Here is a 26,976-nt window from a genome sequence, read left to right on the forward strand (position 1 = left end):
TTGCGTTTGTGTTATCTTTCAGTTAAATTGTTGCTTAAAATCGGACAAGTTTACCAATTTAAGTAAGTTTACTTTTATGTCGATAATATGACTTGCTCTCAAAATGACTTGGACTGGAACTTGACTTGTTATTTTTGCAAAAGACTGCTACAAAGCAACAATCATGTTATGGCCTACACCGACTTATTGCAGGGTGTGTAATCACATAGGGCACCAAATTCGTAAGTGATCAGGGTCTCCAAGAGTCATGATCAAACGTAGATGCATCGTTTGAAGCAGGGCTGCCGAGTCAGAGTCCGACTCGGGACTCGAATAAGACCTTGTAAAACTACCCGAGTCCCGAGTCCGACGTGCGCATGAGCAGTACCAAATTTTGAAACTGATATGGCCGCTAACTGTAAATGTAAAGGCGGAATGGTATTATGGTGGATATTTTCCAACCATGTTTTGTGAGTAGATGAATTAAATGACACTCCAATTACTTAATTGCTGGATATTCACCTATTTAGTTGCGTAAATTCGGTAGATTACAGGCTGAAGAGTCAGGGCCGGTCTTGGGACTCGATGAAATCGTACATTTGACAGGACTCGGGTTTATTTTTGTGGCCGGAGTCGGACTCGGGTTTTTTTTAACCGACAGGGTAGCGTTGGTTTGAAGAGTCAAATTCAGAAACATCGCATCCGTGAAACCTGTCAAGAGGTCATTAAAAGTTGTGTTGGCGTTTTACGAGGTTCGACGCAACTTTAATTGTTTTGTTTAATCACGCAAATTGATTGAAGGGTGGCATTAATGCTTGTTACAAAGGTGACTGTCAACACAGTTATTGCACCTAATGATCGGTTTTATTATTCAGGTGCTAAAAAGATCACTTGAGTATGACGCTAATTCAAACACTGATGAACCTCTTTCAACCACCAGTCCGAGATGTTCGACTATTTTGGTCCGATTTTTGCCATTATCAGTTATTTGACGGACATTGCAATATTCTTATATTCGGTTGTAATTTTATGCAGTCATACTTTCTCGTCAAAAGTGTGCTACACTTATCCGCAAAACGTCACACTTAAAACATATAATAACCGCTGTAATTAAGCAGCATTTAGCTTATAAGGCTGATTTGTAAACCAAACGTCGGTATAAGCGAAATATATCTGCTGTCTAAGACAGTGTTTTTTTTTTCGATGTGCACCTTGAACAACCTAATAATAGCTTTGTACAACCCTCACAATCAACATTGTACAAAAAAGTAAAAAAATAAACTAATAGAAAGACAGTTGTTTGGTAAATACGTTTCGTTTACCTTTTGCCAGTGGGATTCCCTCATATTTGACCCAGTATATTCTTGAGTAGGCCTCTTCGGTTTTCCAGTTTAATGAACACCGGTCCAAAAGCGAACTAACATAATCTTTTTAAAGCAATAGTATGCATGAAATCTGATATATGTAATATGAATGCAACCAAGGGTCTTGAACAGACGACCCTTTAAAATATTTGAAGCACTTTGAATTAAAAAAAAATTTACTGTGTCAGAGTCTCACGTGTTCCAAGATTCACAGGCCCATGGCAAATATTCAGCGTTTTTTTTTTTAAATATATATATATCTGAAAATTGATATCAGGGCTATCAATTACATATTGCTCAGCGTAACAATATATACCGTGATTTTGCAAAAATAGTTACACAATAAATAAGTGATTATCGTTTGAAAAGGTAGTTTTTCTTGTTTGTTTCACTTTGAATGATTTCTAGTCATCAGCGCTAGATTCAAATAGCGTATACTTTCTGTGGCATGTATACCAGAGTTTCACACCATTACATTAAACTGACATGTTTTATTAAGGAAAACAAGGGTTTACTCACCGACAGAAATAAAACGAATAGGCAACACGGTTAAGAACAAGGCACAGTAATAAGAAAAACCGTTTCAAAATACTTGTTACACATACAGCATGATGAGACCACAAGCAGAAACAAATAAGTGCCGCAAAAACGATGCATTTACGTTTTCATAGGTTAAACGTCGCAATTGTGAAGTTGTAAGACAGTTTACTTGCTATATGTTACGTTTATGCTCTTTGTATATTAAAATATTGCCCAGGATCGAAAGAATTTACCAATTTTCATAACTAAACTCATTATGTTGATGCAAACAACTTAAATAGAAGTTGAATTTTACAAATGACTTGACTAGGAAAAAAATCATTTAAAAATGACTTGTTTACAACAATGTCAGCAGATAGAAAAGCTGCGTCGAATCATTTTATACATCTGTAATTCCTCAGTTTTGTTCAGTCGCCACCAAGTATATAAAGATCTTTGTAAATGGCCGTATTTGTCTAATTCTAAATAGAGGAATCAGGTGGCACTGTATAAAGACAAATTGTATTGAGTTATCAACAAGCTTTCGCACAACCGTGCTTCATCAGGTCAAAGTATGTGCGAAAAGCTTGTCGATAACTCAATACAACTTATCTTTATACAGTGCCACCTGATACCTCTAAGTATATAAAGGACAAGAATGAATACTACAAAACAGCATCCACTCGAAAGCAATTTTCAGGACAGTTCTTCCTCAAAGAACGTCGCGTTTTTCACGCTCTTTTACAAACCGATAAACTAAGCTCGAGGCGTGCAACAAATCCTGAGCGGCAGCGTTGCGAAGAGCGATCACGTGACCATTAATTTCTCTCAAGGATCGGAGCGCCTGAAAGGTGTAAGAGTCGAAATTTACTTTTCTGAGACCTCCAAATAAAATTTTATAAGTTAAAGAAATACCTATGAATATACTGTAGCTGTCAGGCATTGTATCAATTATAAGGAGTTCTTCTGACAAATATGTATTCAGCGCCGACGTTTCGATTACCTATACGGGTAATCTTCTTTCAGGGCAATTATTGAAGAACCCCTTTATTAAACTATCTACATTAGGTCATTTAACGTGTTTTGCATATAATTTAAAAACAAAGCCGTTACAATGCCATGTTCAACCATGGATTAATAAAGTTAAAGATTTACTAACGCCATTTCTTAACACATAAGTCAAGCGGCATATAAAATAAATTCAAAAGCTTTTGGAAACACACCTGTGTTTTTTAAAGACTCTTTAATATGCAAGCTAATTTAACGGTTTAAAAAGACTGGTGGCAATTCTATATATGATCGCATTTTGTGTGACAGAAATTATAATGAGTTTCCGTTATAAAGTCAATAGTAAGCATAAAAAAACAAAAAACAATACTCTTTACAAAAAAATACTTTTTAAAAAAGTTGAAAACCCAATTGAAAAAGGGAGAGCGTTTAAAAGAATGTGCATCGCTTAAAAAACGCCAACTTTATTCGTGTAAAATTATAAAAACAATTGGTCGAGGCGAAGGCCAAATCGGCTCCTCCTGTATATTTATTTGTTTTTTAAACTTTTTTACTTGTTATCATACGCGTCAGCGGGGCAGTCATCAAAAGAGAAATGCAGTCATTAGTATCGGATTTCATACAAATACACGCTATTATACAATTTAAATTATAACATATCTCTTTGGGGAAGGGTGAACTTTTCAGCTCCAACAGAGATTTATAAATAAGTTAATTGTTTAAAATGTAAGGAGATAAAAAGAAATTGATTAGAAAATTAAATTAATAAAACAGAAATTGATTGGAAAATTAAGTTGATGAAGAATATATTGATTGGAAAAGTGAACAATGTGGAGAATCAAGTGACACAAACTTTCTAGAAGTAAACTAGAAGAAGGGCGGCGCTATAAAAATCCAACAACTTTCAATCGACAGGCGAGGTTTATCTGCTTGTGTGTTAAAACCCCAGCTCTCTGATGGATTTCAAGATAAAGAGATTACACAACTATTTCGCATTCAAGTTCCCCTGTGTTGTGTCGATAAATAAACAAACATCACCTAAAATGTTTAGTGGAATACAAACTGCCTTTTCATTATGTTGGCCGGTGCTGCGATGAATTTGCGGAATTTGCTTTTATGTAATGTAACATATTAATTATTTTATTTAATGTAACATGCCAAAAAATGACATTGCAAATGAAAAGGTTTTTATTCAGATTTAAAATAATTATGGCGGATCGTTAGCAGACTTGGACAACTTACTTCCTTGTCGTACTGGATGAAAACCTGACTGCTGTTTAAATCGCGGACTGCCACGCGATCGGCCATTGTCTGCAGAAGTACCGGAAGTGAGCTGGGCGAGAGGGCGCACGATTGTGACGTCACTTCCTTTAACTTGGCCCTGTTTAAAGAAATGCATCAACTCAAGTTTAAACAGGGGTTCTTAAACTGGGTTCTATGGCCTCTTTACGCTAACTAGTTTTAGGGGGTCTTTGGCCTCTTGGGGGCACGAGAATTAGTTCTAGGGGGTCCGTGAAGGCACAATTGAAATTTCAGTGCATATTTAAGAACTAATCAATTTATCAAGAAAACACTTTGATTAAAAATAAAACGGTTTTGCACTGAACGCGTTAAGACTCAATTTCAGTTTTGCATTTTTGGACCGAAATCTGCAGATTTATAAAGTCTATTTGTGCTGTGACGTCAATTTATGACGTCATTTTGTTACAAATTCTTTGCCTACCGTGGTCCACGCGAAGCAAAACAAAAATTGGGGTCCGCGGTAAAAAAAGTTGGGAATCACTGAGTTACAATGAGTTTCGAAAGCTAGGATACCTGTCTCCCGAGAACAAGCGACACCCGACTATTCTTAGGAAGTCTACAGTATCCGAATAATATTTTATCACAAAACACCATATTTTTGCCAATACACACTGTCGTATTTTTTTCAATACACACTGTCGTATTTTAAATAAATTGAAATTTTATTTGAAGTTGAAGCATTTTTACCAAGTAGCAACTTTAGTCTCACAACTTTAGTCTCGCCCTAAATTATAAGTTGGTCAAGTCAAGACAAGTTTAAATTTAGTCAAAGCATATTAATTGTTCGATTTCGAGTAATGACTGGCAAAGCAAAGCAAGGCAAGGCCCCAATATTTTTCACATGGTACACAAACTGTTTTCGTGAACAAAATTAAAGAAAATGAGCAAATTCTGACCTATTTTCAGGGAAAACCTTCAAGTCGAGTATTTTACCAAGGCGTTGACTTAAAAAACTCAAGCTTTAGACCTCGGCCATAACTTAACCGTTGTTCTATACCAGGGGTGGGCAACTATTTATAATAGCCGCCCGCATAATAAACAGAAAATGTCTTGGCGGGCCGTGTCAAAAAGGGTGATCTCGAATACACATAAAACAAAGTGTGATTCCTTTTAAAATAATCCTTAAATACCCTTATTTTGACAAACTGGTAAGAGTGGAAATACGGGAGGATGCTTTACCTGAGTAATTAAATTTTCTGAAATCAAGAAAAGAAAAGTTGTTTATTTTGCCTAAAAAAGTTAAATTGAAAATGAGCCGCGGGTCGGACTATATTGCTTGGCGGGCCGGATAAGGCCTGTGTGCCGTAGTTGGCCCAGAACTGTTCCAGGGCTGTGGAGTCGGAGTCGGACTCGAGTAAGACCACGTAAAACTACCCGAGTCCCGAGCCCGACGTGCGCAGTACTAAATTTTAAAACTGATATGGCTACCAACTGGAAATTGTAAAAGTGGAATAGCATTTGGTGGAATATATTTTCCAACTATGTAGTGTGGGTGAATGAATTATACGACACCTCTATAAGTGGTTTGCTGAATATCTACGTTATTTTAGTTATGTAAATTGGCAGAATACAGGCTTTATAATAAGGAACTCGGGACTCGACGAAATAGCATATTTACCCGGAGTCGGACTCGGGTTTATTTTTTAGACCGGATTCGGGTTATTTTTAACCGACTCCGCTGGTCTATTCCTTACTGACCAAGGTACACGGGCCCAGGAGGAGCTGGTCTAGAAACGAGCATAACACTGTTGCCTGTCCGTTGCCTGCGAAGGGATTCGCTAATATCAAATAAATAAAAAACATGGTATAAAACATCCACTCACCTGTATTGGAGTATCATTCTCTCGACCAAAGCCTGGTCTATCACTGAGGCAAGCGGCTGACCATCGTCCAATGCTTCTACTGCAAAACCCATGACAGACTCGAGTGCATAGTTGAGCGAACGAAGGTAGTCGATCTAAGCAGAGTTACAAAGTCAGTAGAATCGTCTCTTCAGCCCTGAAGCATTCTATGACAACCTTACAAAACTGCGCGAATCGTTTTTATTAAAACAAACAGAAACGAATCGGGTCTCTCTTTTGCGACGAGTGTGCTTTGATGACGTCATTATCTCGACACAGTTTGATGACGTCATACCTTTTTCCTTTCCAACAAGCTGGCATTTTATGTACTGTACCTTTGAAGCCAATGCAGAGTTTCGAGTTAGAAACTTTGACGAATAGTTTGCACTAGAAAAGTCACTTTAAACTCTACATTAGCTTCAAACGAACAGTTGGTAAAATTCCAGCTTGTTTTTATTGCAGGAGTCGCCGAAGTTTTTACTAGAGATAGACCAATATAGTGGTTTACGATAATATCGGCCGATGTTTGGCTTCTACCGATATATCGGTATCGCTAAATGTAGGCCGACACTTGCCGATATTTTAGAACAAAACAACATATGATTTTTCCTGTACAACACACAGCTTACCCATTTTTTAATTAAATAATTTTGGGTTTTAGCATCACACCACGTTAATATGCAAAATAATAGTTTATTAATTTAATAAAGGTAAATAAATTAAAACATTGTGTCGGTATCGGGTATCGGTTCAAAAAAGTGATATCGGTCGATCTCTAGTTTTATACACACAGGCCCGGATAACTGTTGGATCGAAGATTGCGGGCGGACATTGCTAAAGCGCATTTTGATGTAAGTGCTTTATGACCTATTTAATTGTGTAAGCATTCTATGACTTGCAATCAAACGGTCAAGGGTCACTGAGCACATGGTCCTTACTGCAGTTAGTGTTACTACCTTATCGCGGTAGGAGCTCATATTGTGGGTTACTTGCAAGTGTTTGCCGATGATGTTTATTGATGCTGTTTCATTTTTGTTAACATTGTTTTGTATTCAATCAAATTAAGATATGGATCCATTGGTGTAAGCATTTGTGTTATGAATAAATTACTGTGCACTGATAACGCCTTTAGTATCGGTTCGGATCCATTAGTTTTCATGGTATAAAATGTTGTGTCAAACTGCATTAGATTGAATTTTTACCAAAATCTGTAATGATGTTCATAATTTTGTTGGTAGGTTTATATTTTCATTAAAATTTATATTTTTCATTAAAATTTATTAAAATTTATTACGGCAATATAAAAAAATGAAAACACACATATTACAACAAATCCAAGTAGACAAATAGCTATAATTTTTAAAGTGTTGTTTAAAGCAGTTTTTCCACTAGGGATATTACTAGTTCACTAATATCCGAAGTAGAAAAACTGCACTCGCGACTTCAAGTAGAGTTAAGGCTGGTTCACACTAGACGCGTCTAGCGTTAACGTAAAACGTTTTTAAAAAACGCTTTTTCTTAGAAGCGAGGAAATTTGCCGTTAACACCTGCAACGCGTTAAGTGTGAACTGGATGACGTTAGCCGTTAGACGCCAGACGCTAACGCTAGACGTTAACGCGTGTAGTGTGAACCAGCCTTAAGGCTAAATTCGATTAATATAGTGATTATCTGATCAATAATAACCAGGTTTACAGGGTTGGGTTTAATGAACTATAAATCCAATGCTCTAACCAATCGTGTCAACAAAGTTGATCAAACACTTTGGATAACAAAACAAAACTAAAAAAAGTGTAAAGTCACACTTGGAAGTGGATAATAAAGTGAAAGTTGTCGCATTTATTTTAAACTACATATTTTTAACTAAATCAGCAGCCCTGATTTAAACACACCTGCCCAGGAATTCCACTGCTGTAGCGCCAGCAAAATGCTAATAACGCGAAGGCCTCTGATTGGACGCTGTTCGGACCAATGGCAGTCCCGGTTTTCTTGACGGTCAAGCCCTCGGCCAACGTCATTTGACCTCTGCAAGCCAGCTGCGTCACTAAGGTCAGCCAGTCACGTGATTGCCACGCGTGCGCCAGGGCGCCGTCTGGCGGTAAAGCGGCGATCGGAATCTGCTTGACGCAGTATTTGGCGTCGTTTGGGTGAAGAAAAACGGTGAAGGACCGATGATCTAAGCCCTCGGGGTTTCGAAAAAGCGGCTTTATCCTGCAAGAAAATGTGTTTGTCAATGGTAGGGATGTTTGCTAATATCAGGTCGGAGCCGATACCCAATGTCAAATGGTAGTATGGCGCTAGTCTTTCTTACTTAGTCAGGGGTTCGTAACCAGTGGTACAAAGAACCAAAGCAGGGGGTACGACAATATTTATGCGCTATTTAGGCATATTTGTGAAGAATTTACTAAAAGCACACCAACAGCCATTGCAGACTCTTCACCGAATCTGTTGATCAATGATGCAAGCAGGGCAGACTAGAATAACAACTAGCCTGCAGTGAGGTTCGAACTCACGACCTCCGGTCAAGCCGGGACCGTCGCTCTACCAACTGAGCTATGCAGGCTCAGAGAGAAGATAGTCGAGAAACAACCATGCGCCAATGCTTGCTCAATCTGTTAGTACAAGCAACTTCAATTGAAGGGGATTCACAGTACCATATCATATTCAATGAAACATGAACACACATATGTATAATGTTCATTGGATTTACTAAAAGCAACAACACAAAAAGCATTAATAAATTGAATAATTGTTTGTGTCTTGTAAATATTGTTGAACTTACAAGATTGTTGCATTTAACACGTAAGTTATAAATACATTGACTTTAATTCCTATTATTACAATTTTATTTACTTCCGTTGGCCATTGTAGACGATACGAGGAAATTTCATGAAAATTCAAGGAGTACGAGGGTTAAAAAGGTTAAGAAACACTGGAAGTCATTTACCCAAACCACTCAAGTCAAGTTAAATAATTTTGTTTAGAAGACGTAATTCAAGTCAAATAATTTAAACACAGTGACCTAAGACAGGGGTGTCCAACTGAAACATGCCAGCGTGCCAATTTTTATCTTATAACTTCTTCCCGTGCCAAAGTTTAGCAACTATTTTTTTCTAATTTTAAAAGCGCTTTTATACAAAAAATAAAAACAGTAGTCGCAATTGCTGGGAGTGTTTTCTATTATGAATAAACAACGACAATTGGTTGTATAATAAATTTAGCTTTTTTGACAATTGGCTGTTTTTTGGGGGGCCTGCGTGCCATTTTTTATTAGGTTTTTTATTTAGATCTTTTTTTTCTTAGCGCCTCATGTTGAACACCCCTGACCTAAGACTAAGTGCATGAAAGTCAGGTCGTTTAACACTGGTTACGACAAAGTGAAAATGCATTTTGGCTAAAAAAAAACAGCATAAAAACACAGGTATCTTTTTTTGAAAGAAAATTTTAGCAAAACTACAATTGTTTTTTATATACTAAATTTGGAGTCTCTATTTTAACCGCGCATCAACTTAAATCCCCTTATTTTATTCTTTGAAAACATCTTTCTATTAACAATTTTAATGTCCCAAAGTAGATATTTTCTATATACAAATGCAATGCGTTAAGTTTGGGCGCTATCTGATCTTACTGGTCGTTGTTTTCATTGACGAAGTAAAGCAGAATCCTTTTCCGTACGAGCAGGTACCGCCACTCGAGTGGGTAAAACAACTGGAAGGTGATTATCTCGCCTCCGTTCACAGCGGCGATCAACTCACTCTCGAACCTGCAAAACAATGTGTTATTATTATTACGGCAATTGGTTTTTTGCTGGAGTCGGACTCGAGCCTCGGGACTCATGTAGGATTACCCGAGTCCCGAGTCCGACGTGCGCATGCGCAGTACCTAAACCAGTGGTTTCCCATTTTTGACTGGAGGCACACTAAAAAATCCGCCGATGGTTTTGGATTCTATAAAGATATGCCCCAGTGCCATAAACGTAAGTAACGGGGGTAGAAAGTACTGCCTATTACAGTGATTCCCAAACTGTGTGCCGCGGCAGACTAGTGTGCCTCGAGAGATTGCCAAGGGTGCCGCGAAACTTTTTTGTAATTTCGGAAAATAAGTTATTTGTATTACCAATAGGCATACACGCAAGCATTTTAGACTTAAATACGTATTATTTATTACAAATTAACATTTATAGACATTAAAATTACTCTATTGTTGCTCTGTTAAAAGTGTGCTGCGAAACGGTTAAGATTTGTTTAGTGTGCGCGAGGCAGAAAAGTTTGGGAACCACTGGCCTAATACGTACGTAAAGGGGGGGCCTACCTTGCCGCCGCACTGGCAAAAAAAAATCGCGACTCGGAAAAATCACATATTTGGCCGAAGTCAGACTCGAAATATATTTCACCGACTCTTCAGCCCTCTTCAACTATTACACACCCCTGGACCACATCCTACCTTGCCGCCGCACTGGCGGTGAGGTTACTCAGTTTGAGCACGACTCCTCCGAGCGAAACTTGCTTTGTGATAACTCCACGAGTTCGTAAGCTTCGAAGATGAGAGAGAACTAATGAAAAATCAGAAATATAGCGAGGTACAAAGATCAGAGGTACACTATGCACTATATGCAAGGACCTGCAAGCACTATATGCAAGGACCTGCAAGAAGAAAGAATCTCAACGCCAAACGCTATTTAATGTAGACTTTAGTTTGATACATTTATAGTGTTGGCAAACTTTCAAACCAATTGATGTCTTAACGAATCTCAAACCCAAAAAGTTCGAGTAAATCGACATCATCTTTTTTGTACTGGGTTATGTACGACACTTACTGAGTATTGTGGTAAACATGGTTATCAGGTAAGGCGAAAAATACCCAACTTCATCGGAATAAGCCAAAATTCATCGAAATAAGAATATACACTTTTCAAGGGTTACCCACCTATTTTGGCCATTATGCTGGGCGCCTGGTGCGATTTGTCGCTGGGTCCGCGAAGAAAGCAGTGCTCGTCGAGATCCAATGAGCGCAGGTAGGGGGACACGGCGCCGTAGTGGATGGTTGGGGGTACAAGGCCACCGCAACTGGCCAGCTAAAGAAAAGCAAGTATAGAACGAGGCTTGCAAATGGTCATTTTTAAAACAAATTTTCAGCTGTAGCACACTTCACTTCTAACTTTTACAAAGCTATTAATATGTTGTGGGGTACGTTTACATAAATAAAGCACCATAATAATTAGAGCGTGACCAATATGTTTACTATTCGCATTTGGTGGATCATTATGTTTGACTGTGGTGGATCATGGCAGAAATCATTTGAACACCCCTGCTCTAAGGCCTGACCATCGCGGGCCGCAAAACTGTTAGGATTTACGATCGCGGGCTGTATATATATATAACTTTATCAACTTGACAATTAGTAAAAAATAAAACTCCCTGGCTTAGTGATTAAGCCAGTGCTTTTCAACCGGGTGTATTGTACACCCAAGGGTGTACCAAAATTCTTAAAGGGTGTACCACATAGATGGAGTGTACAAAATACCACATTACAAAAAGCTTGTGATCAGGTATCATAATAAGTAAACAGGTTTATTACCAGACTGACTGGAGTGTGTAAAATACATGGCACAACATGTATTACAGCATACACGTATAGCTTGTAAGATACTATCTATTTGTGATAGCATGATCAAATATTTTTCTTGATAATCGTTATTGTGATGTATTAACTAGTTCTTCATAACGGTTAATGGTTTCTTTTCAGCACAATAGGGTGTGTGTTTCTATAAGTTTAGCGCATCTCGTGGACTGGGGTGTACAAGTTCTTCAGTAAACTTAAAAGTGTGTCCTGTTCCACAAAAGAAAGCACTAGTTTAAGTACTTTGTGCGTGAAAAAGGTTTCAGTACCGGGATGACCGATAATAATAAAGCAGAGTTGATCCCCGATATCAAGTTGTAGTATCGGTACTCGTCCGATACTAGGGTGGTATTGGTGCTATTACGATACAAAATGAATGGGGTATTTCAGCCAGTATCGACGGTTGAAACAAGCGTTTTCTCACTTAAAAAACGCCTTCGTGATAGAGTAGCTGCATGTGGTCGCAAATTAAGGCTGAAATATCTATATTAATTTGAGTAGCGATTAGATGCTGCCGTATATCCCTACGCAGAACGAATGAAACAGTTAAATAGGAACTAGGTATCAATTTGAATGTTTCGAATATTTCTTAAGATAATGATTGGAGGTTGTAGTTAGGCGTAACAAGAATATCAAAGCCCGTACAGAAGTAGGTTTCATTTTGAACGTTTCGAATAACTTTTTATTATTTTCAACAGTGATTCGAAACGTTCAAAATGCTACCTACTTCTGTGTGGGCTTTACGTCTTACTACAACCTCCAACCATTATGCTCCAAAAGTGTAAAGTTAAATAGGAGATATCCGCTTTGTACCTGAAAGGGTGGAGCCTGAATGGGCTGACCAGATAGCGATTCTCCGGGCGGCGACATCAACACTTTAGCGGCGACATCGAGTACTTGACGGTGACCCAAGGGGTTCAGGAGGGTCAAAGGTGGCCCTGGTGAAAATATTATTATAGCAGCATTTTAATAATCCGAGTCCCGAGTCCGACTCCGGCTAAATGTGCGATTTTATCGAATCCCGAGTCCGGCCATATAAAACTTTTCAACCATTTACGTAACTAAAATACGGTGGATATTAAGTAATCTATAGGGATGTCTCATAACTGATCAACCTACGTCCTACAATATTTGTGTGCAATTAGAGACATTATATCAAATGACATTTCCCAACATGTTTTAAGTTGATTGTCTTGTTAAAGTTCCATTTATAGCGACATTTCAGTAAAATACTCAACGAAAATTCCAGTCGGGGTGCCAAAGATATATTTATTATTTTTAAGGGGTCCGTAAGCCATAAAAGATTGAGAATCACTACACTATGCCTATTAGAATTAAAAGAATCTTACTCTGGGCAAATGCGCTGGAACTTGTCACCGTCAAAAGCCCTTTTGCCCCATCTAGCGCTACAATCTTGCGCTGAATCATCCGTTTGGCGGCGCTGGCGTCCGTTTCAAAGAACGACTGAACGCTGTTGATAAATGGAAGTTGGTTTGCAAAATCGACATTAAAATCTTTCAACACAGGTGTATGCAAAACTACTTGAAATACACACTATGTTAGTCGAATGTTGATGGTTTTAAACACTTCCTAATAAACCTGGACAACACACCAAAATTTGTAAAACGAAAACAACCACAGAGAACGCTTGGCTAGCACTGTGTGCGTAGTTAGGATATATAGCTTAAGTCGATAATCAACAAGCCAGAAACTGCGCGACATCAGAAAACCTTGGATCGTGTTTTGTTTTACTGGAAATGACTATTGGAGAATCCACAATACACGGTTTCTAGGCTAGTATCGATGCCGACCCGTCGCCAATTATAACATATCAATTTCAACCACGATTTGCGTCTAATACAGCGATTTCAATTCATAAAACAACCTTAGGTTTATAAAACAATGGTAAGTTTAAACCTTCAAAAGTTCCTAAATTGCTTAACACTCAAGCAAATTTTGCATATTAACCAAGAAATTCTTCTATTTTCTTGTTTGAGCGTAGTAATGAAGTACTTATCGGATGGGCAACGATATTTTTGTCGAAAAAAATATCTTTTCAAATAAAATGTCAATTATCGTAAATCCCTGGGTTTGGATAATGATATGGTACTGTGAATCCCCTTCAATTGAAGTTACTTGTACTAACAGATTGAGCAAGTATTGGCGCATGGTTGTTTCTCGACTCGTTCCCCTCTGAGCCTGCATAGCTCAGTTGGTAGAGCGACGGTCCCGGCTTGACCGGAGGTCGTGAGTTCGAACCTCACTGCAGGCTAGTTGTTTTTCTAGTCTGCCCTGCTTGCATCATTGATCGACAGATTCGGTGAAGAGTCTGCAATGGCTTTCGGTGTACTAATTATACGTAAGCCGTAATCGTTGGTCAAAAAACAGCTTCAGAAGGGCTAGATTTCAGTTGTAAACACACATATGTGTGTTCATGTTTCATTGGAAATCCCTAGGTTGAAATATTTGTCAACTTTTTTTCGCGAGGACCTACAAAGCGTGAAGTATAACACGTAAGTTTTGGCGAACCAATTCTCCTAGTTTATACTGTTGTAAGCGAGCAAAAACGATAATGTCATTTATAAACTAGATAGATGTAGATAGCTACAAAAAGCTAAAACAATGACGTCACAATATTTTAGATTTTTGCCCCCCAGTCAAAGGCCCCTAGGGGTGAAGACTTCTAAACCTCTTATGCACACCTACATACCACTCTATGTCTTGTCTGCAATTGTGAGAATTCTACGATGTGTACTTTTTCTATAAAGCTTCGGACAAAAATCGGTCTGAAACATTTTTGGGCAAAAACAAGATATGTCCCGAAAATAAATTTTCGGCCCATATAATTAAGTTAGCTCCACCAGACAACATATCTATAAATTATACTTCTTAAGATATAAGCCAAATAACGCACTGTCCGCAATTAATAACGCAATTATTAACCCTGGTGAGGTCAGCTGGTATCTGCTGCCGAAACGTCGGTTTATACTTCGTTTACACCAGAAGATCGATTTCTATCTATTAATATCATTTATAAGTTGAAATTTGATTATTAGGATGATTAATGTCTTCGTGCTGATCCGCTATTTTTTTTTTTTTTATCCTGTTCAAAATAAATCCCAACAAATCTAACCATAAAAAACTAAGTGGAATCGATTTCGGAAAAAAACAACCAGAGGCCGACTCTTTTAAATCGGCACGTTTGTTTGGCCCCCTATCTGGCGTTAAATACCCTGTCGGCAATGAGTAGGCTTACAGGTATAAAAAGTAGGGTTTTGGTCTAAAAGTAAATTTATTGTTTTTGGGTTCTTCTCATACACCTTGTTCTTTACAACACACCCCTAGAAAACGAAATCCATTGGTGTCAGGTCAGGTGAGCGTGGTGGACATTCAATGCTACCTCTTCTTCCAAGCCAACGCTCTGGAATAACTTTAAGCCTACTTTTGGCGCACTCTGTATATATCCTAAAAATATTGTTCTTTTGGTCCCTACCTCGCGTTGGCCTTGCGCAGTAGGGAAACCACCAGGGGGTAGGGGTTAGGGGGCAGGTGGTCAATGGACAGCAGAAGGTTCTCGTACAACTCGCGCCACACCTGGTCGATTCTGACGTCAGCAGAGTATTGCATCATCGCCAGGTGCGATGCGACCGCTTTCGGTGCCTGTGACGTCATTGTGTTCACTTGCCGGTTTAGCTCTGGCGACGAAAAATACAAAAGGCTCGCCTGTGTGTCAGATTCAAAAGAAGAAATTTGAAAACACAAAATCAAGCAAAATACTTTAACAATAGTAAACCTACCTAGCATAAGGTTTGGTCAGTAACGCGTTTCATATTAACCTAAACACAACGTTAAAATGTAACTTGAACCAAGACGCAAGAAAGAAAAAAAAAAGGTTTAAAACAGATATAAAACTACTTTATCTCAATCTCCGAATAATGCCGTTAAACAAGTCTCATCAGTTTGTCTTAAAAGCGGCAACAAACACAAATTACATTTCAAAGAAAGGCTTTACGAAAATACAAAAATAAAATATAAAACCAGCTTACTATACAGTACTCCACTTACAAGCAAGTGGTTCAGTTAATAACTTTTTTAAACATATTACATACACAATGTTTAAAAAGGTAGTGAACCTACTCATTTTATCAGTTTGCAGCCAGGCTGGATTCTTCATTCCGTGTGGGTACACACTAGCGCCACCCTGCGACGAAAGTCGGGGAACCATTTGCGGAAACAGACCGTCCTGTTTTGCCTTGAACGTCTAAGTATCCGAAAAAAGTTATTTTTTTAGGTTATCAAAAGCTGAAAAAAGTACCACTTTAACCAATTTCAGGGTGGCAACACTTAAAAAAATGAATTCAAATAATTTGCAAAGAAAGTTTTTAGGTTTTCGAAGACCTTAAATTGGATCACACAACGTGTTCCGCATATAACGTTTTTTAAAGTATAGGAGCTGAAAGAAGTACCACTTTAACTAATTAGAGGGTTACAACACATTTTTATAGAATATATGCAAATAATTTGGTTAAATTTACAAAATTATATTTTATAAGACGCGGTGCATTGCATGAAAAAATGCACATTTCTCGATATAATTATTTGGGCAAATACCTTGTGGGATCCACAGCTTTATGGTTGCATCAATAAATGTTTTCGCAAAGTGAAAAAAAAGAAAACTTTTTGCATTTATTTTGTTTAAAAAGTGTTACTTAAAACACAATGGCCTTAAGGCAAACAGTTGAAGTTGGAACCGGCAAACAAGATTCACTGTAACTGATTCCACGGTTGCAACACTTTTTTTATAAAATAAATTCAAATAATGTGCAAAGAAAATTTCTAGGTTTTCGAAGACCTTACATTGGATTACTTGAGATGTTCCGCATATAATTCACAATTGAAAACGTTATAAATAGCTTAGTCAACAAAATGGAAAAAAGTAGAAAAAATAGTTTTCAGTGCGTCTATTTTAAAGCGAATAACAAATGCTGGAGATAAAACAATTCGAACAATTTAGGAAAGCATTAAGTTTTTCAAAAGGTTTTCAATACGCTATTAATCTAAAGACCAAAATGGTAGGTTTTTCTATTTAAAGACTTTGAACGATTGCCAAACTATTGCTACCCTGTAATTAACATTTAAAAGTGAATTAAAAGAATCCAAACGAAACATTAAAGACATGTTGAAGACGTTCTGTATGGCACGTCGCAACGTCGACTATAATACTGCTGGATTAGCAACACTCCGTTATATATTATGCCTTGTGGCGCTGGCAATAGCTTATTTCATCAGTGTAAATGTAAGTAATAATTTTAGCATTTTGCCCCCCTCCCCCCAAAAAAAAACAAGAAAAAAAATGCAGGACACTACCCTTAAAGAATCCGGCCAATCAAAGACCTAACTCACAGTAATAGCGGGTGATAGCTCCAGTGCGTCTTGCACCAACCCTAACATCGCACATGACACAGCGTCAGCCAGCTCCTGCAGGTCCTTTCTCCTCACCGACGAGTGGTAGGCACCAGCGGCGCCAGAGAGTCGGACCGCGTGCGCCACCATGTGTTTGAGGCACTGGGTTTCAGAAGAACGCGCGCTTCTGAGTAAAAGGTATAAGGTCAAGCGTTTTTGTTTTGTTGGCAACAGTGCTTTCCAACCAGTGGTCGCGAAGCATTTATAAATGTTCCAAAATTGCTTAAAAGGCTGATTAACTAAACCAAATTAGTAACCTATTAAACAGTGCTTTCCAACCAGTGGGTCGCGAAGCATTTCTAAATGCTACAGTTTTCCATTAGATCGTGAAATTATTGCATTATAAACTTTGAAACACAATACACGTTTTTTTTAGTCATTTCAATAAAAATATTAAAGCCATAATATTCGATAAAATCGTTCGAGCCGTCGCACTGAATATAACTGATGCAATTTGTTACTGTCGCCTTTTTAATAAACGAGCACCACTTTATAGATTGGGGGTAAATCTGATATTCATCTTTGTTAAAATGGTAAAACATACAAAAAAGGTTAAGAACCCCTGGTTTAGAACGAGGAAATTTACCCCAGGTTTAAAAAGGCTGATTTAGGCAATATAAGCTTACAGCTCAGGATCGACAATTTGCAGAAGTGAGTCCTTGTACTTAGCGATCATCCGATCGGCCACCAATCCGGCGGTCTCATCCGTTGTAGGCAAGAGCCTAACGATGGCGGAATGAAGAAACAAAACCGACTTTAGGCGCGCCGCTGTGCCGAGCAGAAAACGGCATATCTGGGGAAACACAGTAAACCTTATATATTGAAAAACAGTGCCGCAAAAGTCAGGGCATAGGTGTCTTTATTATATCAATACCGTCCTTATTATTACCGCCTTAGCGCTAAAATCGAAATAAACAGATCCAAATTCCAAATAACGTTTTTAAGCCGACTGATATTTAATCTTGACACCGTTTGTCATTGAAAAATACTAAATTTAAATAAAAAAAATACTAAATTCAAATAAAAAAAATACTAAATTCAAATAAAAAAAATACTAAATTTAAATAAAACGCCATATATCAAAATCATAAGTTAACAACTGAGCACGTAACTATACTTGTGGACACTTCTAGCATACTAACCTGGAAATCTAGCAAATAAAGGTTTCAATTTCATCTATTTTGCTTGATGAGCATATAGTGTAAAGGTAATTTGCTATCGAATCAAATTGCGACACTTTTTTACCAAAATACAGGTTATCAGATTTGAAATAAAATATATTGGACATCTCTAATTGCAACTACATAATCAACTTCACCTGAATAATAAGGTCGTCTTCCGTATGTTTAGCAAAGGACTTGTTCCTTGTTTGAGCTAAGGTGAGTAAGATCATGTAATGCAAAGTTAGAAAACTTGAATGCTCCAGCTTCAGCGAGGCTATCTTCATCTGCCAAGCCTACATTTATTCAATAATTGGGTTATATTTTTTAGTATTTGAAAGTTGTTGGAGTATTTATTTAGGTTTTCATGAAGCTTAAACATCACTGTTGCCAACAAATTATTTTTAATGACTAAAGTAACAGCCAAGTCATTTGAAAAATAAGTCCGAGTTCAGTCGTTTTCAAAAAAAGCAGGTCAAGGTCCACTTCAATTTATATTAACCAAACTTTAATTACGGATTTCCGCTGATAGAATAGAGTCTTTTAAATATAAAGAGATTTCATCAAACGAAATAACAGTCTAAAAAAGAATGATTCGTTCGCTCGCCGAAAATTTACTACTATATGTGTAATAAAAAAGGAAATATAAGGTTAGGAAAGCGACAGTGGCAGCGTGCAGTTTTATTTGAGATTATGCTTAGAAATGATAGCTTAGTTTTATCTGTAGGCAGTAAGATTCTTTTATCAAGAGAGCCTTACTGGGTTCCCGACCCCTGGTTTAAATGGTGGTAAATTCTTTCTGAAATTATGTAGCGTAAAGAAGGTTTTAAAGAACCACTGCCCTACAGTAATGGTTCAAATTTCGCAAGCACGCACACATATACTTATTTTAGGCCAAACAATGATAATTAACAATTATTTAGGCTAAACACCTGCAGAATCGGGTTGAGCATGTCCGGGTGCATAGGTTCAATTTTGCTCTTGATTTTTCTCCCAGCAGCTGGTTGTGGAGCTCCACCTAAAGCAGGGGTTCTTGACCAGGGGTACGTGGAACCCTTGGTGGTACGAAGCACCAAATCAGGTGGTACGACATGCAGTGTGAAATTATGCGCTATTTAGGCATATGCAAACTGAATTTGCAAAAAAGAAGATATCTCCTCGCCCTAATACACGTTAGTGACGGCAATGACTTCAAATGGTAGCAATATACTTTATACGTTTCTGTCTGAGTCAGTCATTGATTTTGAATCAAACAAGTAATTCTAAAGTATATTCCCATTTAGGCAAATTTGTAAAAAATACGTAATTTACGAAAAGCAACAGTAAAAAACAATTAGTAAATTGACTGATTGTTTGTTGTAAATACTGTTGAACTTACAAGACTGTTTTAAACACACGCACTCAGCACGTAATTAGAAAAACACACCGTGGTTAAGGTTAGTGGTGAAAATAACCGCCCAAATAGATGTAAAATTTTTAAATATACTGAGTTTATTCCTATTATTACAATTTTATTCACTTCCGTCGACCATCGTAGACAAGAGTACGAGAAAATTTCATGAAAGCTCAAAGGGTACGAGCGCTAAAAAAGTTCAGAAACACTGACCTAGAGTGTAGTACTTCTGGTAGGTGGAGAGATACTGCTCAGCTGCGCTCCGACTGAAGTAGATTCCTTCGTGAAGTGCTTGAAATGGAAGAGTTGAGATCACTAGTCGAGGAGGACTGAAAACAGAATCCGGGATTTGAAGCATAATGGTTAGAGGTTGTAGTAAGACGTAATAAGAATATCAAAGCCCATACAGAAGTAGGTAGCATTTTGTTTTGAACGTTTCGAATAAGTCTTTATTCATTTTCAACATGAAATGATTAAAGAGTTGAAAATGTTGAAAATGAATAAAGAGTTATTCGAAACGTTAAAAACGATACCTACTTCTGTATGGGCTTTGATATTCTTATTACGATAAACATTTTTATTCATTGATAAGTTTCTGATCAGTCTGCTGAAGTTAAACATCTCGTACGCACAGTTGATTTCAACAACTATTTTAGTAAAACAAAATGTGCAGTTGCAATATTTTCAAATAACACTATGGGCAACTTAAAGTAGTCTCGTGGCCCTGAACTGGGCCATGGCCCACAGTTTGGGAGCCACTGGTGTATGACTTAAAAATGTGGACCTTCTACCTTGCTTTAAAACTGCCTTGCTGATTGGCCGCAGTTTGAAGAAACATCATATTGTAAGTTTTATTTGCCGGCAGATAGTTTTTCGAAGCAGAGGCCTTGGATGATTGACAGAGCAGTAGATTAAGTTGGATTCGTTTCTTGGACATGACAGCATGAATCAGCTGTCGTTTAAGGTCATCTATCTCCTGGGTGGTGCCAGAGAGCGAGGTCTGGATGTCGGCGTTTGTAAAAACCCGAGAAGTCCAAATATCTTCCTCTTCTATTGGAACAGATAAGTCTACAAACAAAAGGATTTTTTACACATTTTTTTCAATGCAACATTTTGTTAAATAAGCATTACGTACACCGAAAGCCTTTGCAGACTGTCCACTCTAGCCCTTCTGAAGCTGCTTTTTGACAAACGACAACGGCTTACGTATCATTAGTACGCCGGAGGCCATCGCAGACTCACCGAATCTGTCGATCAATGATGCAAGCAGGGCAGGCTAGTTGTTTTTCTAGTCTGTTCTGCTTGCATCATTGATCGACAGATTCGGCGAGTCTGCGATGGCTTTCGATGTACTAATGATACGTAAGCTGTGATCGTTGGTCAAAGAGCAGCTTTAAAAGGGCTAGATCACAGTTGTTAACACACATATGTGTGCGTGTTTCACTGTATATGCATTTTAAGGAATAAAAAACAAGCAGGGTATCACAGTCAAAGCCGTTTACAATTCAAAGATATTGCCATTGCAAGTCAGTCATTTGGATCAAAATAAAATGTTAAATTATTTAAAGTGGTAAAGTCTAATTCTGAGCAATTTGATTATCAATTAAAAACATTACAAGTAGTGAGCAAAGCAAAAATTGGGGTAAAAAAAACTTACTAAGTTTTACTTTTTTTAAATGTAACTGTTTATATCTAAAACATACATCAAGTTAAGTTATTTAAAAACAGTGACGTGAGTACACTTTATTGACCTAAGTCATAAGACAACTGAATTTTATACGTATATTTATATATTATTTAAAAATTAGTGTTTTTTTAACTTATAAAACAATCTGTTTTATTATTTTGCTTTATGTTATAACTTATCAGATGGAACAAGGAAGGTTTACACTTGAGCTTTTGATTTTAAAAGTAAACGAGAATAACAAGGTTGATTCTTACCAATTAATAAATGCTTGCTTTTTAGTACGTAGCCTAAATCGGCTACAATTGCAAGTGCAAAGTACTTGGCAGCCACAGCATAATCCTGTGCTGTGATTAGAACTGTACACTTGACTTCAATTTCCAACCAATCTTGGTAAATTGAGCCATTGAAGACACAAGGTCCAGACATAGATACAAGTAATGAAATCTGAAAAAATGAGTAATAATTTTTTGGTGAATGAACTGTTTAAGCACAGGACATAACTGTGTACAGAAAATACCATACTTGTAAAACATTAAAAATAGGTTATTAGTTATGTCAATATCGTGCATTAGGTAACTAGGATGAACTAATAGCAATATTGCCAAGTTACCATTACTTTGTTGGTATAAATCAGTGTTTTAAAACCTTTTTCTTGTGATGTTAATAACTCTTGCAATACATTCAGCTTGATGAATTCTTTTTTATGTGTTTGTTTGTTTGTAAGAGAAAATAATAATTAATCACAGTGTACTTTGGAACACTATATACGGATCTGTTTATAAGTTTAATGGTGAAAATAGCGGCCCAATTAGAAGTAAAAAGCGGCATGCTTTATACAATAAAGCATGTCGCTTTTTACATCTATTTGGGCGGTTATTTTCACCATTAACCTTAACCACAGTGTGTTTTTCTTAAATAACAATAATTTCAAATGATAAATAAGGGGGTAAAACAGTATATTTAGCTTTGTAGTACTGGAATAAAGTTTACATACAAAAGGAAATTATTGTGAAAGCTCTTGGAAAATTAACACGATGCACCAGGTCATCGCAATGTACAATGTTATCCTTCTTTCTATAGATTAGTTATTATTCAAGAAAATTAAACTATGATTCTTTAACAGAATTTTTCCATAATGCATAATATGTTAATTGTATACAACAAGATGAATGAACTTTTATTCTTCCATGCAATGCTTTTCGCCAAAAATATTTTTCAACACATGGCGTTTAAAGATTACCAACAGTACCCATGTTAATACACAAGAAACATGAGGGTAATACGGATAGAAATGGTAATAAATTTTTTAGACTGATATGTAACCGGTTTGATACAAGTGCGAAATGCGCCAAATGTCAGGTGATTAACTAAAGGTCTGTTTACACTACAGCTGCGCTGAGCTGAGCTTGGCATAAAAATCGTGTAACATTTTTCTATAGCTGCGCTGGCCTTGAGTTTAGCAAATCGTTCCAAAGCATATTTTTTTTCAGCTGTCGAGGGGGCCTTGAGCTTAGAAAAGTGTGCTTCTAATGTAAACAACCTTAAAGCACACCTACCTGTTGTTCCGTTTCTTGTGAAACCTGCTCATTAGAAATTGTCGAGGACTGAACAATGTCGCTATATTTTTCAAGTGTTTTCGGACTGACGTGAGCAACAATGTGATCCAAACCCCAAATGCTAAAATCTGACCCTTTAATTGAAGCAAAGATTTCATTATCGCTGCTTGTAAATGAAGGACAATCAATGCTCTGTCGAAGGCTTTGAAGCGATTGTTTTTGTAAATGAAATCTAAAAAAAACAATTAAAGTAAGTATGTAACAGATTCACTATTGATAGCTGGTAGCCTAAGTAATCAGCATATTTTATGAGACACAGCCAAGTATATCCTTGGTAAATATCTTTTAATCCAATGTTTAATTATTGCAGCAAAAAATATCATAAATTTTCTGACAAGTTAGTAACTTGACATAGAAAACAAAGTAATAACCACTACAGGGACATCACCATAAGCAGAATTAAGCTAAACTTCAAATACATAATTTTCAGAACGACTAGTTTTTAAAGACAGATATATTGTTTTAACTTTTTAGGCCTATTCAGCTAAAACCAACCTCTCCGCCAATTTTCTGAAACGTTTAATGTAACCAGGATAAGGGTTGTAGGGCAAGATGTTGTTTTGCAACAAAGACCTGGTGCTGTTATACATGGACAGAGTTACACCACTCTCCTCAAGATATTGCTTGACAATATCAATTTCATGAGATACTGTTTTGTTTGTAATGGGTTGCAGAACAAGCCTCTGAAATCAATATATGTAGGTTTATAATAGAGATAGACCGATATATTGGTTCACGACAATATCAGCTAATATTTGGCTTCTACCGATATATTAGTATCGGTAAATGTAGACGGATACTTTACCGAATATTTTAGTACGAAAATTTGATATAATTTTTCCTGTACAACAAACAACTACAAAATTGGGATTTCCAAGTTATTATGCAAAATAATAGTTTAATAATTAATATAGCTATATAAACTAAAATTTGGATTTTATTTTTAATTAAATTCAAGTTTTGAACATTTCCTAGGTATACAAAACAATCGGTATCGGGTATCGGCCTAAATAAGTGATATCGGTCAATCTCTAGTTTATAACACACAGAGTAGGATATGTTAAATCTTTTAAACTATTAAATGTCCTGTTTATATCTTCTAGTGTAATAACATGATTTTTCATACCCGTATTTGACAAATTAGAACTCTGGAAATTCGATGGCATTGTTTTCATGTTAAAAAGCTTTCACACAACTGTACTTTTTTAGGTCAAAGTAGGAACCTGATGAAACACAGTTGTCGAAACCTTGTTCAAATTACAAAAAAAAATTTGTCACATAAATATGTGACCAAAATTCCAAATTTGGTTTAATTTTAAACTGAGCTATCTCATATAAAAATTTTTGATGTTGGTTTAAAATTCCATAAGTTAAGGTACACTACAAAACAAGTTCTCAAATTTTAAATTACAAGAGAGAATTCAATATGGGTGAATAAATACAATAATTATACTTGATGTTAGCAATGTTATAAACTTCCAAACGAAAAATGATTCTATTTTTTTGTTTAATCAAGCAAATCATTTATAATTGAGCAAAACTGCTTCTTGGCCTTAAGCTGTGTAGTAGCAGCGCAGATTACTGCATCTAAATGTCCACTTCTTCACACCAAGCTATATTATTATGTGAATGCTAGCCTCAACTACAGTATAATGTTATAATATCAGAAGAAATTGTTAGTTGTCGCAATTGTTTAATATTGTGAACTAAAATGGCAATTGGCTGTATATCAAATTTAGTATTTTTTGACAATTGGCCAGTAACAAATTAAGTATTTCGGGAGGGCCATTTTTTATTAGGTGGGGCGTGTTGGGCACCCTTGCTTGAACTACAGTACAATGTTTTAATATCACAAGTAATTGTTAGTTGTCGTGATTGCCAAGACTGTCTTATATTGTGAATAAACCATGGTAATTGGCTGTACAACAAATTTATTATTTTTTGACAATTAGCTGAATAACAAATTAAGTATTTTGGGATGAAAACTCTCTTACAGAGCCACTTGGAACAGACACATCGACTTGGGGTTTTTCTTCTGGTTCTGTCAGGGACTTTCTGTCTTCAGGCAGTTCTACAAGGTCCACTTTTGGTCCACGAGTTGCAGCATAGGGAAGAAGCAGCTTGTAGCGTCCAGCCGTTACCTTTTTCGTCAACAACAAAAATTACTGTCAAGCCAGTCTGCATTTAGTTACCCTTTATGCTGAGATCTTGAGTGTGTAGTGCCAAATTTTGAGGTGTGTATGCATACAAGCATGTTTTTTTGCACATGTTTGAAATTTTACCACAATTCAATTTATTTCAAAATTTAGGTGATCAATATACTAATTACAGAAAGACCGATATATCGGTTTACCGTAATATCTGCTAATGTCTGGCTTCTACTGATATATCAGTATCGGTAAATTTAGGCCGATACTTTGGCTGCTATTTTACAACGAAAATATAATACAATTTTGCCTGTACAACAAACAACTTACCTATTTTTGATAAAAAAATTTGGTTTTAGCATCACGCCAAGTTAATATGCAAAATAATAGTTCAATAATTAATAAAGGTATATAAACTAAAACGTTATTTGGATTTTATTTTCAACTAATTCAAGTTCAAAACATTTCCCAGGTACATAAAAAAGTCGGTATCGGTATTGGGTATCGGTTGACAAAATTGTATAAAATCAGGTATCAGTCAAAAAAGGGATATTGGTTGATCTCTAATAATAATTGAGGTGTGCAGATGCATCGCTTCAAAAAATGTGAGATGTGGGCCTGCCACACAATGCATACTGGCTGGAAAGTATTGGGTATGGTACCAGTAATGTAAATAAGATCTTGAAATGACTTATAGGCCTCAGTCAAGTCATTTGTAAAATAACTTTAGTTCGAGTCCAGTCTTTTCAGATAAATAACAAGTCAAGTCCCAGTCAAGTTATTAACATTAAAAAAAACTTTCAACTATTAAAACTGGCTACTTTGATTAATTTTGTGCAATACCTGAAACTAAATATTAACATAAATGCAACATATAGCGGCGCTCCTTCAGTTATGCACATAGAAATTAACCAAAAAAACGATCCACAAATATTGCATACCACAATGCACATTATTTCGGTTAGGATGCAGGTTAGCATTTGGGTGAAAGTGGGTCAAGTGTTATTACTTATAATAAATATAATAACACTTGACCCACCTACACCCAAAATCTAACCCACATCCTAACCCAAATAATGTGCGTTGTGGTATGTAGTATCTTTTTGTTTTATTTTTTGCATAACTTTATAGGTGCGAAAGTGAGCGCCCATATAGCAAGCAAATTATTTTATGAGTAAAAACTACTTAAATTACCCAGTTTTATGAAATAACAATTATTAAATTAATGCACAATATTTGGATTAGGGTGCGGGTTAGCGTTTGAGTGTGGAAGAATTATTACATTTATTATTTAATATACTTGATCTAACCCAACTCAATTACTCAAACGCTAACCTGCACCCTAAGCCAAATAACGTGCATTGTGGTAGGATTCTAGACCAGAAATAAGAAGAAGTCAATTCAGTTACAAACACTGACTTAGGTTAACTAATTCACTGACTTAAGTGCACTTAGTCATTGACATGAGTCGTTACAATTCTGGCACTAGTACTAACACTATTTTGGCATAAAGTAACCAAAATTGTACAACACAGGACTGGAATATACGAGTAACTGGCCTAAATGTAATACCTTCTTTTTAGACATTTAGCAACCTTCGTTTTACGAAATGTAGTGGAGAAAAACAAAATAAGCATTCAAAAACATTTACAAGTTTCAGTTGTCAAGCATTTGTTTTAATGGTTGATAAACCGGGGGTTACCCTAAGTCGCAAGTAACTTTTAAATAAATAGAACGATGTAACGGGAACACACCTAAAATTTTTCTATAAAACCATAGTGTTAAGACCAACGACATATTACTGCCAAATACGCAGTAATATCCAGGTACAGAAAAATATCAAAATCGTCTGAATAAGACAAAAATCTGCCGAAAAGCGT

The 26,976-nt window shown here is 36.6% G+C and overlaps 1 protein-coding gene and 2 non-coding genes across 3 annotated transcripts; 1 reads left to right on the top strand and 2 right to left on the bottom strand.

Annotated features, from left to right (window-relative positions):
• Positions 1 to 2,518: 2,518 nt before the first annotated feature.
• On the bottom strand, positions 2,519 to 26,755 carry LOC146137034 (uncharacterized). Its single transcript, XM_083395562.1, has 22 exons — positions 26,669 to 26,755; positions 24,944 to 25,090; positions 23,445 to 23,632; positions 22,890 to 23,121; positions 21,588 to 21,777; positions 20,438 to 20,714; positions 19,860 to 19,975; positions 19,186 to 19,271; positions 18,412 to 18,549; positions 17,720 to 17,886; positions 17,034 to 17,220; positions 15,768 to 15,891; positions 15,124 to 15,325; positions 12,980 to 13,101; positions 12,444 to 12,568; positions 10,938 to 11,085; positions 10,455 to 10,563; positions 9,640 to 9,774; positions 7,904 to 8,222; positions 5,996 to 6,129; positions 4,113 to 4,251; positions 2,519 to 2,706 (listed from the first exon to the last, which is right to left on the bottom strand). Exons 1-22 carry the CDS (start codon positions 26,681 to 26,683, stop codon positions 2,575 to 2,577), a joined length of 3,432 nt encoding a protein of 1,143 aa, XP_083251688.1. The 5' UTR covers positions 26,684 to 26,755; the 3' UTR covers positions 2,519 to 2,574.
• Trnaa-ggc (transfer RNA alanine (anticodon GGC)) lies at positions 8,500 to 8,574 on the bottom strand. The gene has a single exon. It is a non-coding gene; the product is annotated as a tRNA-Ala (tRNA).
• Positions 13,828 to 13,902, top strand: Trnaa-ggc (transfer RNA alanine (anticodon GGC)). The gene has a single exon. It is a non-coding gene; the product is annotated as a tRNA-Ala (tRNA).
• Positions 26,756 to 26,976: the final 221 nt, after the last annotated feature.

This window comes from Ascidiella aspersa, chromosome 8 (genome assembly GCF_963924565.1).
Source record: "Ascidiella aspersa chromosome 8, kaAscAspe10.2, whole genome shotgun sequence".
Classification (NCBI taxonomy): domain Eukaryota; kingdom Metazoa; phylum Chordata; class Ascidiacea; order Phlebobranchia; family Ascidiidae; genus Ascidiella; species Ascidiella aspersa.

What these genes read in the sequence shown, in the direction of transcription:
- LOC146137034 (XM_083395562.1), bottom strand. An exon ending in AAGCAAGCATTTATTAATTG is followed by an intron (nt 20,715 to 21,587) that starts GTAAGAATCAAC and finishes TTTTGTTTGTAG; the next exon opens with ACTTATCTGTTCCAATAGAA. An exon ending in TTCAGGCTCCACCCTTTCAG is followed by an intron (nt 11,086 to 12,443) that starts GTACAAAGCGGA and finishes GCTTTTCTTTAG; the next exon opens with CTGGCCAGTTGCGGTGGCCT.